We start from the raw sequence: 12,941 nt of genomic DNA, 5'->3' as shown, positions 1-12,941 counted from the left end.
CTCAGTCCATGCAAATTAATGCAATAGCAGTTTCCATAAAGTTCAAGTAAACAAACTGTCGTGCAAGTTTCAATGCTGAGGGCACCAAAGGCCACCCCACCCTCTGACTTGAAAATGTGGCAGCAGTCAAGTTGTTTTGGAGAAAACTAAGAGCAGCAGGCATGAATAACAATCAGACACCCATACCCAACTGTGCCTGGCTGAGAGCAGACTCACCCTAGGGTGGCCTCTGAGAGGGCATTCATTCACCGACCAGATATTTATTGAGCACCTACTGTGTGCCAGGTACTATTCTAGGCACTGATAATAGCAGTGAATAAAACAAAGTCTCTGCCCCCATAGAGCTCCCACTCTAGTGGGGGAGCAGATGAGAGACAAGATAAATTACATGTTAGGTGGTATTAAGTGCTATGAAAAAAAATAGCATGGAAGAAGAATGAAAAGTGTTGGGGGCTGGGGGCTGAAATTTTTTTTAACAGTGGCCAGAGAAGGCTTCACTGAGAAGGTAACATTTCAGTGGAGATCTGAAAGAAGTGAGGGAGCCAGCTACAGAGCTATATAGAGGTTCTGGACATTTTCCACTTGCCCTTCCAGATCTTGTCCACCCTTCTCTGCCAAGCTTTGTGCCCTGATCGGCTGACCTGTGCAGGCTGCATCGACAGGTTCCCTCGCCCTCTGGCTTCTGGTTAGGTTTGACCAATGGGAGGCACCTGCAAGGAGATCAGAAGGAAAGAGAAAGTGAGAATTTTTTTTTGTCTTTTTCTACAGTCGCATCCGCGGCATATGGAGGTTCCCAGGCTAGGAGTCTAATCAGAGCTGAAGCCGCCGGCCTATGCCAGAGCCACAGCAATTCCAGATCTGAGCCGTGTCTGCGACCTACACCACAGCTCACGGCAATGCTGGATTCTTAACCCACTGAGTGAGGCCAAGAATCGAACCTGCAACGTCATGGTTCCTAGTCAGATTCGTTAACCACTGAGCCATGACGGGAACTCCGAGATATATATATATATATTTTTTATCGGACCTCTCTCTGCAGGTTCACTACAACCTTCTACCAAAGACCACAGTTCCTGTCAGGTGGGTGTCTTCATATAGCAACCTTTCCCCAGTTCCCATAACCACTCTCTCCCAGGACACTGACCAGGGAAAAGCATTCTAGCAGAAGGAAAAGCAAGTACAAAGCAAGGATGTGCCTGGAAAGCTTAAAGAATGATCAGGAGATCAGTGTGGCTGGAATGAAGGAGGTGACAGAGAGATTTGTAGGAGATAATGTCAAGGAGGTGAGAAGGGGGCAGATTCTGAGGACCTTGCAGACTACCATAATGATTTTGGCTTTTAATACAAAGGAGATGCAGGACTATGAGAGGATGCTGAGCAAAACTCTGATAGACTATGTTTTAACAGCATTGCTTTAGGAGACCAGTGACAGGCAAGAGAGGAGGATGGCTTAGCAATGAAGAATGGTTGCTCAGATGAGATGCGCTCAGATTCCAAATAGATTTTGAAGGTGATGCAGAAGAATCCCGTTCACTAAAATGACCAGGGAGGAGTTCCCATCATGGCTCAGTAGTTAACGAACCCAACTAGCATCCATGAGGACACAGGTTTCATCCCTGGCTTCAGTCAGTGGATTAAGGATCTGGTGTTGCTGTGAGCTGTGGTGTAGATTGCAGATGAGGCTCAGATATGGCGTTGCTGTGGCTGTGCTGTAGGCTGGCAGCTGCAGCTCTGATTCAACCCCTGGCCTGGGAAGCTCTATATGCTGCGAGTGCAGCCCTAAAAAGACAAAAGACTAAATAAAATAAAATAAAATAATAAAATAAAATAAAATAAAATAAAACAAAAATAACCAGGGAGAAAGCCCAAACCCAAGATCAGACTTGTCGCCTGCTTGTCACTGCATATCACTGAAAATTGTTATTCCACAAGATTTCAGAAGGCTCTACATGCAGCACAATAATCCTAATACCTGTCAGGATTGTTATTATGTGCAGGACCCAACTCTAGGCCAAAGGCTCAGCACAAAATGTCCCCAAAGTGTACCTTATCTGACTCCAGAACAAACCCACAAAACTCAGCACGGACTTTCTAGCCAACCTACCCCACCCCAAAGCTATAACTCTATGGGGATTATGTTGCATACCATTTTGCCCCCCGATTGGGTCCAGCCTCTTTACCTCCACTGGCTTCTCCATGGGTTGGCCTAACCACATCACATCAGAATTCTGGGAAACACTGTCCTTACTTGCTCTGGCTGTACCTCCCATCTTCTGCTCACTGTCACTCACAGGCTGGCAGCAAGATAGATAGCATCCATCAACCACTGAGCAGGTAAGGATGGGTCCCAGGGAGAGTTAGAACACATCGTGGGCAACATCTCAAAGGTACCATGATTTTGACAAGGATTTTTTTTATTAATGATTTTTATTTTTTCCATTATAGTTGGTTTACAGTGTTCTGTCAATTTCCTACTGTACAGCAAAGTGACCCAGTCTCTCTCTCTTTCTCTCTCTCACACACACACACATATATATAGATACATCTTTTTCTCACATTATCCTCCATCATGTTTCATCACAAGTGATTAGATATAGTTCCCTGTGCTATACAGCAGGATCTCATTGCTTATCCATTCCAAAGGCAATAGCTTACATCTATTAACCCCAAACTCCCAGTCCATCCCCTCCCTCCCCCTTGGCAACCACAAGTCTGTTTTCTATGTCCATAAGTTTGTTTCTTCTCTGAGGAAAGGTTTGTCTGTGCCGTGTATTCAATTTCAAATATAAATGATTTCATATGGTATTTGTCTTTCTCTTTCTGACTTACTCCACTTAGTATGAGATTCTCTTATTTCCATTCATGTTGCTGCAAATGGCATCTGATAAGGATTTTTAAATTTGCCTGGGAAAGCGAGCAACCATCAACCAAATCATTGGCAAATCACGGGGAGGGAGGAGAAAAATAGAAAACCTGGCTCCAGTGGTTGAAAGCCCCCAACCCGAAGTATCTTCTGGGAAGAAAAGCCACCCTGGCATTTTTAAGTGCACATTGTTGATGCTGAGGATAAGGTCAATTGCTTCATATTCGTGAACCCAGCAAAGGCACCCAGCTGGAAACTGGAGAATAGCACATGATTCTGAGGACTCATTCCAGAGCCAGGAAAAACTGATGGTATTTTGTTTATGTTCAAAGAAATCAATCCAGAAATCAGCCCCACAGCCAAAGTCAGCAAGACGGGGGACAACATTGCTGCCAATCGTGGAGGGGATGACCTGCATTGGAATCCTGGACTTTGAAGCTGTGTGCCCTTGGGTAAGATTCTTAACCCTCCCAGGACCTCAATTTTCTAATCTGTAAGATGGAGATGATGCCTACCTCACAGAGTTGCACTGAGGATCAAAAGAGCTTCTGTGGCCTCTGGGATACTAACTGCTCACTACATGTGGGGCTTTTTTTTCCCCCTCGTGTCTGCTTATCTTTGTCAAGAGCCAGGCTAGTGATGTGGGGCAACTATCAAGTTCCAGTGGCCCCCAGTACCCTTAGGAAGAACTCTTTGAGGAATTCTCCAGCACTTTCATGCCAACGCTGTTTTTTGCTCTTTACTAAATGGGCATCCTGAGTAGCTTGCATTTGATCCCAGCAGGACATGACTCCATGCACAGCTGGGCACTGAAGGGCACTAATGCCTATTAATTAACTGCCTAATTGTCTGCTTTCATTTCCAAAATCCCAACTCTTTTCTTTCTTTCTTTTGTCTTTTTTTAGGGTCGCATGGGTGGCATATCGAGGTTCCCAGGCTGAGGGTCAAATTGGAGCTATAGCCACGGGCCTACACCACAGCCACAACAACTCAGGATCCGAGCCATGTCTGCAACCTACATCACAGCTCACGGCAACGCCGGATCCTTAATCCGCTGAGCGAGGCCAGGGATCGAACCCAAGTCCTCATGGATGCTAGTCAGATTTGTTAACCTCTGAATCATGACGGGAACTCCCCAAATCTTTTCTTATTCCATTTTAGGTTATTTGAATCCCTATGTAAGGAAGCTGATGAGGCAGACCTTTGCTCTCTCCTCTCCTCTTTCATCCTCTCAGCCTCTCCCTCTTCTCCCTTCGATTCCCTTTGCCCACCCCATGCCTTGGATCTCCATCTTTTTTCTACCTCCTTTGCTAACCCTTATCAGAAGACAGTGCTTATGGAGAGAGTAGTTAAAAGCGTCTCAAGTGGGAGTTCCTGTCGTGGTGCAGCAGAAACGAATCTGACTAGGAACCATGAGGTTGTGGGTTCGATCCCTGGCCTCGCTCAGTGGGTTAAGGATCCTGCATTGCCGTGAGCTGTGGTGTAGGTCAAAGATGCGTCTCGGATCTGGTATTGCTGTGGCTCTGGTGTAGGCTGGCAGCAACAGCTCCGATTAGACCCCCTAGCCTGGGAATCTCCACATGCCGTGGGTGTGGCCCCAGAAAAGACAAAAGACAAAAAAAAAAGTGTCTCAAGTGGATCCATGGTCAGGCTTGGTGGGGGGACCATTGCACTTTCTCTTTGCCCTGATACCAGCTAACCCTCAGGCCAACTTTCCCGTCCCTTCACACTAGGCTGGGTAATAGGATGACAAAGCAAAACATGATTGCAGCCCTTAGGGAACTCTCAGTCTAGTGGGAGAGACACAAGCCCCGTGGCGTTTATGAAGAGCTGGAGAGGTGGGAACAGAGATGGGAAAGTCTCTGCTTGCCTCCGAGGGGTCAGGGAAAGCTCAACAGAGAAGGGAGACATGAACTTGGCCTTGAAGTCTGAGTATATTTTTCCAAATGGAGACAGGGTCTAAGGATATCACAGGGGAGGACGTGGCATGGAGAAAAGAAGGTCAGTGTGTGTTTGGGGCTCTGTGTAGCCAGTTGGTAAGATCTAGGAGATGAGCACTAATGAATCTTAAAGGAAAATCTGGAGCCAGTTCACCGAGGGTGGGCCTGCTTGTGGCCAGTGGGACTGCAGCTGGTTAGGGTAGAAGGCTGAGGAGGCTGGACCTGGTGAATGTTGTACAGGGACGCGATGACAGCCATGTTTTAAGAAGGTAACTCTGGAAGGCAGAGAGACCAGAAGAAGAACAGAGGCCAGTTAGGAGGCTGCTGCAATGGTCTTGGCATAAGCCAGGGCCTTGAACTAGTGTGCTGACCTTGGGAATGGAAATGAAGGGGCAGAGAGGAGATGCCTCTGGGTCTACTTCTGAAGCTCTGGCCTTTGTCCTGAATTCATGCTTCACTTTTTCCCCAAAACCTTTTCCCATTATGATCTTAGTGGATGCTGGGCCTCAACCCTAACTCCCACTTCAAAGTGGTTTTATCCCAAATCTCTATCTCGGGATTGACTTTTCACCTATCCCTAGGATCAAATCGTGGCTGTTTTCTAAACATTCTCAAAATACCATCTCAGCGGCATGTTCAAAACTGCCACTGTGGTGCCTGCCCTTTGGTCCTAAGCCAGCCCAGGAGAACCATGGACCTCAGCCACCTCATGGGCTTTTATGGGGCCTCGCTTGCGACCAAAGGATCATTTTACACCATTTGAGGGCCAATTTGATTTCCCAGTTTTAAACCACCAATTCCATGTGGACTCAGAGGATTCAACGTGTTCACACCTTGGGGATGGGCTTCTTTCCTTCACTTCCTGTGTCAAGTCCCTCAGCAGTGGCCCTCAGCCAGGGGTGGGTTCTCCCAGGCCCTGGAAGTGTTTGGAGATATATAGAGGCATTTCTGATTGTTTCAGTGACTCCAGGGTGCTAAGTGGGCCGGGAATCAGAATGTTAAACACCTTGCAATGCACAGGAGTGTGTCACACTGCAAAGTCTCAACTTCAAGTGCCAATAGTACTCTCATTGAGAACCACTGTGACCATGAGCTCAGTGAGGCAGGGATTCTGGCTATTTCGGGGTTTTTTTTTTTTTTTTTGGTTTTTGTGTTTGGGTTTTTTTGTTTTTTTGTTTTGGTTTTTTGCTTTTTTTAGGGCTGCACCCGTGGCATATGGAGGTTCCCAGGCTAGGGGTCCAATCAGAGCTACAACTGCTGGCCTACGCCACAGCCACAGCAATGTGAGATCCGAGCCACGTCTATGACCTACACCACAGCCCATGGCAATGCCAGATCCTTAACTCATTGAATGAAGTCAGGGATCGAACCTGCAACCTCATGGTTCCTAGTCGGATTTGTTTCTGCTGCGCCACAACGGGAACTCCAATTCTGGCTATTTTGTTCTCTACTATGTTCCTAGCATGCAGCAGTGCACAGCCCATGAAGATGTGCAAGGAGTGTTTGTTTAATAAATTGACTCATCCCTTCATATAAGCAACTCCTACTGAGCACCACCTTTGGTGTTGGGGATGGAAGAATGAGCAAGACTAGGTGACTTTGTACCTCAGTGAGCCTTAGCCGGGTAGGGTAAAGAGGATCCTGAGATGGAGGCTAAAAGTCAAGAACACGTTATCTTCCATAACTACCATGGGGCCCTTTCCTAGCCAGTGGAACACATTGCCAGTTAAATGCTGAATTGAAGATTCGTTCATTCATTCAACCAGCGCTGGAATAGCACATGATCTTTTCAAAGTACTTTCTCAGACGCGGTCTTGCCAGAGTTGGTCTGGGAGGAGAGGAGGGTTGGGGCGGGGGCTGGAAGCAGAGTTGAGGCCTGAGAGGTTCCTGCCCAGCTCGGCCGGAACAGACAGGCCCAATCAGACGGTCTCCTGGGATTGGGGTGGGGGTGGGGTCTGGTGCGAATGGAAATATGTGCCACATGGCCTGAATTGCAAGGACCGGCCTCAGGTTCCCACAGCCCCCAAACACTTCCAGATGGGTTTATTTATAACTCCCAAAGCAGAGGCAGCACTCGGTTCCCTTCCCTCACTCTCCTCCCTACCCCTCTGGAGCAAGCCTTGGCCGCCTGTTTCCACTCCGGAAACCAGCAGGAGACAGGGAATGTGCTGCCACAGCCACAGCCTGGGTTCCTGGTCACGGCCTGTCCCCTAGGTGGCAACAGCAGCTCACTGTGTGGGCGCCAGCTGAGCTGGCCACGCTCCTGCCCACCAAGCCCATGTGGGCTGTCTCTCAGGGCCAACTGCTAAACGGGTAGTGTGAGCCGGGCACTTTCCCTCTGCAAGTTTCCATTCCAGATCTGCCTCCACTTCATAAAGCCAATCACACGCACCTCTTCCTGTTTCCCATTTCTGGGAGATTCTGAGCTCTCTCCCCTCCCACCTTCTCCCTTCTTACCGTACAGGCTGCCAGAGGCTTTGGACTTGGACATTTTCTAAGTCAGGACACTGAAGCTCAGACAGGCTGAGTGACTTGCTCAAGGTCACAGGTGTTCAAGAACAGAGCCAGACGCTGAAAGCCCCAAGCTTTGTCTCTGATGCTAGTGCCTCCTGAACCTTAAGTTTCCTCATGGGTGAAGTGGGGCAAATGCACTGTAGGGTGGTCTGGTTGGAAGTGTGGGCTCTGGAACTGCTCTGCATCAAGCATGTGCTGGTTTTGTCATTTACTGGCTGGATGACCTTCAGTGAGTCACTCTTCCTCTCCGTAACTCAATTTCTTTATCTTTCTTTGAAAGATTACAGAGAGAACGGATTGAAATGGCTCAGCACAGTGTCTGGCCCATACTAAGCCCACAATAAATAATAACCAATATGATAGTTTATTGCTCAGTTACACCATTAGAAAGCTCACAGCTCCCATCTCTTGAAATATGGGCCAGGCCTCGTGACTCTTCACACATAGAGAACAGTAAACTTGGGTTTAGAAAGATTAATGATTTGCCTAAAGCCACCCTTGTAGGAATAGAGGAGGGGCTTGAACCCAGTTCTAGGTGAGTCCAAGGTTATGGATTCCATGGTTGTTGTTGTTTTTTATAGTTTTATAGACTGTATAGAGTCTGAAGGATTAAAGCCCCTTTATGTGCCCTTAGCTGAGTCTTTGCCCTGCCTCCCTCATCCCCCACCCTGCCCTATCTTGCCTCCTTTGGGACTGGCCCAGAAGCATCTTTTATCCCAGAGGTTCAGCCCACCCCACTGACCTGAGCATTTGGGTGGCCTTAAGCAGAGCCCATGAGCACCACCTGGGACTGAGGCCTTCACACCTCCCTCCTCTCCTAACCATGGCTGGAACTAGTTGGTGGCTAGAGGGAACAGGGTGGCAAAGAAAGCAGATGAAGTTTCCAGCATTAGGCTTCTAGATGCACCATAATCAGTTTCCTGTACAAGCTCTTTGCCCTCAAAGTTACTCAGAACCAAAGTGTGGCAAACCCACCTCTCTGTCTCCAAGGGTCCAAAAATTTTCCTGCAGCTGTTCAGCAACACATGACACCAGATTTCTCCCCCAGCGGGAGTCTACAGTATTCTCACATTCCTTTCAGCTTGCTGCTGCGCAATGAGACACACAACATTTCTGCATGTCTTCCCATCCCACACCACGAGTCAGTCCCACCAGTGACACATGTGGGCATGGAAATCAGCAGACGCTTCTCCCAATTGCTCGTGATTCACCAAATGGGCTTCAATCCCATCAACAATTTGGTTCGATCTAGCTATATTTCCCTCATCTTTTCAGTGGGCTGCCCAGGATGCTCAGAATTCCTGAGAGTCCAAGAAGTGCAGAGTTGCTTCATAAATGCCCAGCACAGAAAGGGCATTTCATAAATGCTATCCAAACAAAGTAACTCTCAGAGTTTGTGAACAAACATTATCAGAGAGTCCCAGGAGCAGCTCCTCTCTGCTTCCAGCACTAATGCTCAGGAAAGCTTCCTCTTCAAGTGCAGGCATTGGCCCTTACCCCAGAAACGACCAGATCTGTAGCCCCAGCCCCATGGTATATGCTCTCTGAGCCTCAGTTTCCCTCTCTCTTGATCTAAAGCATCTAATGTGTGTCAAGTACATGGTACTGTCTCCACAGAGAAAGTACACTTATAAAGCTTTACCTTGTAGTAAAAGTAAATTTTTAGAGAGTTCCACTGTGGCACAGTGGGTTAAGAATCTGACTGCAGTGGCTTGGGTCACTGTGGAGGTACAGGTTCAATCCTCCTGGTGCAGTGGGTTAGAGGACCCAGCATTGCAACAGTTATGGTATAGGTCATAGTTGTGGCTTGGACTCAATCCCTGGCCCAGGAACTTCTACATACCACGGGCGTGGTCACAAAAAGAAAAAAAAAAGTAAATTTTTACACATTCTAGAGGCATCTAGAGGATGAATCAGGACATTCTTTATTCTTTCAATACTTACTGAGCATCTACTATATACAGAGCTGCATGAGAGAAAAAAATTAAATTCAAAATTGAGTTTCTTTCCTCCAAGAGACTATAATGTGGCTGGACATTTAGACAAGCAGGGAATATCTCAGAATTTCCTAATGCCTTTAGGAGCCAGGCAAGTACTATAAATGAGTGAATGAGGTTGGAGTAATATAACAATAATAACAACAACAGCTACAATAATAATAATAAGTGGCGAGGACTGTGGGGAACTGGAGAGCAAGAGCTCCATCTAACGGGGAAGCCGCCACTACAATCCAGGAAAAACTACCATCCTATGGGAATGCAGAGCCAGTATCACTAGATTTCTCTGTTTTTCAAAAAAGCCGGAAATCCAGAGTGAATGGGAAGATTATTAATCGTGACATGGTTGCAAATAATTTGGAAAAGAAATAAACTTCATGCAGACCAAACCAAACATATCCGTGGGCATTATTTGGCCCACCAGCCACCAGTTTGCGACCTGTCCATAACAATAGATGATAGCTACTGACAATACATCCTGGAGGCGCTCAGAGGAGGACACGAGTCCCTTGGGCTGATATGCTCTGGAAAACTTTCCTCAACGTGGTCAGATTCAGACGCAGCCCCAGAGTGTAGGTGTGAAGCTGATGGGTGGATTGGAGGGGCACAAAGCTTTCAGCAAAAGGAGAGAAGGGAGGGGAACCAAGAAGGTTGTAGTCAGAGCTCAGAGGCAGCAAAGAAGTGCGTGTGGCTGCTACGAAGCCTTCTGGTGGGGGGAAAGGCAATCTCTGGCCTTTAGTTGGTCTCAAGGGAGGAGGTTTCTCATGAGTAGAGTCAGGAATCTCAGCATGAAGGAAATAAGGGAAGACGGGGAACTACTAGGCAGAGAGTCTGATTCTGAAAAGCCAGTCACAGAGTAAAATTAAACACAAGCAGACAGATGCCTTGTCAGCAGCCATGGGGAAAGGCCATTTTAGTTAGGCCAAGGGCTCTTCTAGAATATAACAGTGTAAAAAATCAGTGAAAAGTACAAATAAATAATGTGTGATGCAGGCTGGTGACTTAGAAATAGGTCCAGGAGTTCCCGTCGTGGCGCAGTGGTTAACGAATCCGACTAGGAACCATGAGGTGGCGGGTTCGGTCCCTGCCCTTGCTCAGAGGGTTGACGATCCGGCGTTGCCGTGAGCTGTGGTGTAGGTTGCAGACGTGGCTCGGATCCCGTGTTGCTGTGGCTCTGGCGTAGGCCGGTGGCTACAGCTCCGATTCAACCCCTAGCCTGGGAACCTCCATATGCCGCGGGAGTGGCCCAAGAAATAGCAACAACAACAAAAGACAAAAAACAAAAAAGACAAAAAAAAAGAAAGAAAAAAAAAGAAATAGGTCCAGAAGGTGAGAATGGGTAAACCACAGGACAGTGAGACCTACCATAGAGGAAACAGGGCTCTGGCCCCATACAAACACTGGGGAAAGGAAAAAACAAACAGGAGCTTCAGAAAAAGCCAGCAATCCACAAAAATCCTGGAAACTATTTAAAGACACTTTGGTAAGAGCCAAGGTAAAATATATGTCCAGGATTAAAAGCACCAGGGGTTAGAAACATTCCCCCACAGGGCTCTCTGGCAGGTTGGGAAAGTAACTGAAGGAAAGAAGACGCTTTACTCCAAAGTGGAGAACGTGGGGATGTGTGGCAAGCAGGTGTCAGGGAGAATAATATTGACCTTGTATTGAATTGTGTAACCACTAAAACAAGAGGCAACTGGCTAAGGGTCATGGAAAAAGCACAAATATGGTAGGCAGGATTATAGCTCCCTCCAAAGATGTCTGTGTTCTAAATCCCCAGAACCAGTGAAAATGTTAGGGTAAATGGTAAAGCTCAGAAATAAGGTTTGCAGATGGAATTAAGGTTGATAATCAGCTGATCTCAAAATGGGGAGACTCTTGCATGTAATAGGTGAGCATAATGTAACCACAAGGGTCCTTACAAAGTGAAAGAAGGAGTCAGGAGAGGCAGAGTTAGAGAAGGAGATGTGACAACAGAAGCAGGTTCAGAGATAAGGGATGTGAGAAAGTCTCACATCTTGCTGGTTTTGAAGATGGAAGAAGGGGACAAAAACTGAGGCGTGTAGGCAGTGTCTAGAAGCTGGAAAAGGCAAGGAAACAGATTCCCTCCTAGAACTGCCAGAAGGAATGCAGCCCTGCCAGAACCTTAATTTCAGTCCAACAAGACTCATTTTAGACATTTAACCTCTAGAACTGTAAGATAATACATTTTTGTTGCTTTAAGCCACTAGTAAATTTGTGGTAATTGTTATAGCAGCAATACGAAACCAAATACAACTAGCTTTGGACCCAGACAGATGTGGGGTTTAATCCTGACTCCACTGTATACCAATTGCTTGACCTTAGTCCAGTCACTTAACCTGAGCCCCCAAATCCTCATCTCATCTTCATAGATGACGTCCATAATACTTACACTTTGTAGAGTTTAGGTAAAGAGCAACTGAGACAATGAATGTGAAAAAGATAGGACAGCCTGGCACAGAGAGGGTGCCTGGCAATGTTCATTTCTTTCCATCAGTGCATTTGATGGAATAGTAATTGATTCTTAGGACCGGTGGTGTTCTGGTAAATATTTAGCCATTGGCTTTCAAAAAAAATGCATGCATGTATACACACACACACGTGTGTGTGTGTATGTATATATATGTATATATACTTCTTATATAAGAATGTGAAACAATTTATGAATAACAACAAAATAATAGTCTTCATTGCAAATTCTATAGAGTACACTGATTTTCATATAATGCGTTCATTAATTTTGCTGAACTCTTACGTCCATAGCCATCCTACACTTATGATAAGAGTGAGTATAGTTCCTACATGAATGGTGGTTGATATTTTCATTTATGTTAATGAATAAGAAGAAAGTGAAACAATGAAGAAGTTTTGGAACTTGATAGATTCATCAATGATTCAAACAACTCCTTTGCTGAACCAGATAATAATTTCCATGTACTTGAGGTAAATTTCCTCAATTTTGGGAGTGCTATCTGTGAAGTAATATGACATACTCTTAAGTTTAAGGCACATTAACATTTTCCATCATTTTCTTAACTATAGACTACAGTGAATAAAACAAGAATCCAAGCCCTCATTTGTAGCATTTTCATGATATAAATACTCCCCACTGTGGCCTATTTCAAGCTTCCTATGTAACATCACCAAACTCGGAGTCGGAAAAGATGCTCGGCAGCACACCCTTCAGATGCAGTAGATGTGAATCAGCTCAAGAGCATAGATCATAGTAAAACAACTAGAAAGTGGTGAATTTTAAGTATTTATTAACATAATTTATTTAACTATAGGTTTATAGAATTTAATGTTTTTCATCTAAAGTTAATTTTTTTTTATTTTGAGATCATCTTAGATCTACAGAAGAGTTGCAAAAGCAGCACAGAGAGTTCTCCCATGCCCTTCACCCAGCTTCACACAGATGCTGACATATTACATAATTATAAAACATTTATCAAAACTGAAAAACTAACCTTGGTACAACTTTATTAACTAAAGTACAAAGCTTATTTAGATTTCACCAGATTTCCACAAAAGTCTTTTCTCTGTTCTAGGATCCAATCCAGAATCCCTTATTGCATTTAGTTGGTCATTTATTTGGTAGACTGTCCC

At 45.8% G+C, this 12,941-nt stretch overlaps 1 protein-coding gene across 1 annotated transcript in view; it reads right to left on the bottom strand.

Annotated features, from left to right (window-relative positions):
* Positions 1-510: 510 nt before the first annotated feature.
* The window catches only part of LOC125118047 (uncharacterized), a 130,753-nt gene continuing 118,322 nt past the window's right edge, over positions 511-12,941 (bottom strand). Inside the window, exon 4 of the mRNA XM_047764213.1 lies at positions 511-710. Coding sequence (XP_047620169.1) covers positions 547-710 — 164 coding nt within the window. The 3' untranslated portion in view covers positions 511-546. The remainder of the gene's footprint in view (positions 711-12,941) is intronic.

Source organism: Phacochoerus africanus, chromosome X, assembly GCF_016906955.1.
Source record: "Phacochoerus africanus isolate WHEZ1 chromosome X, ROS_Pafr_v1, whole genome shotgun sequence".
Lineage (NCBI taxonomy): Eukaryota > Metazoa > Chordata > Mammalia > Artiodactyla > Suidae > Phacochoerus > Phacochoerus africanus.
This window is presented reverse-complemented; position numbering and strand designations above follow the sequence as displayed.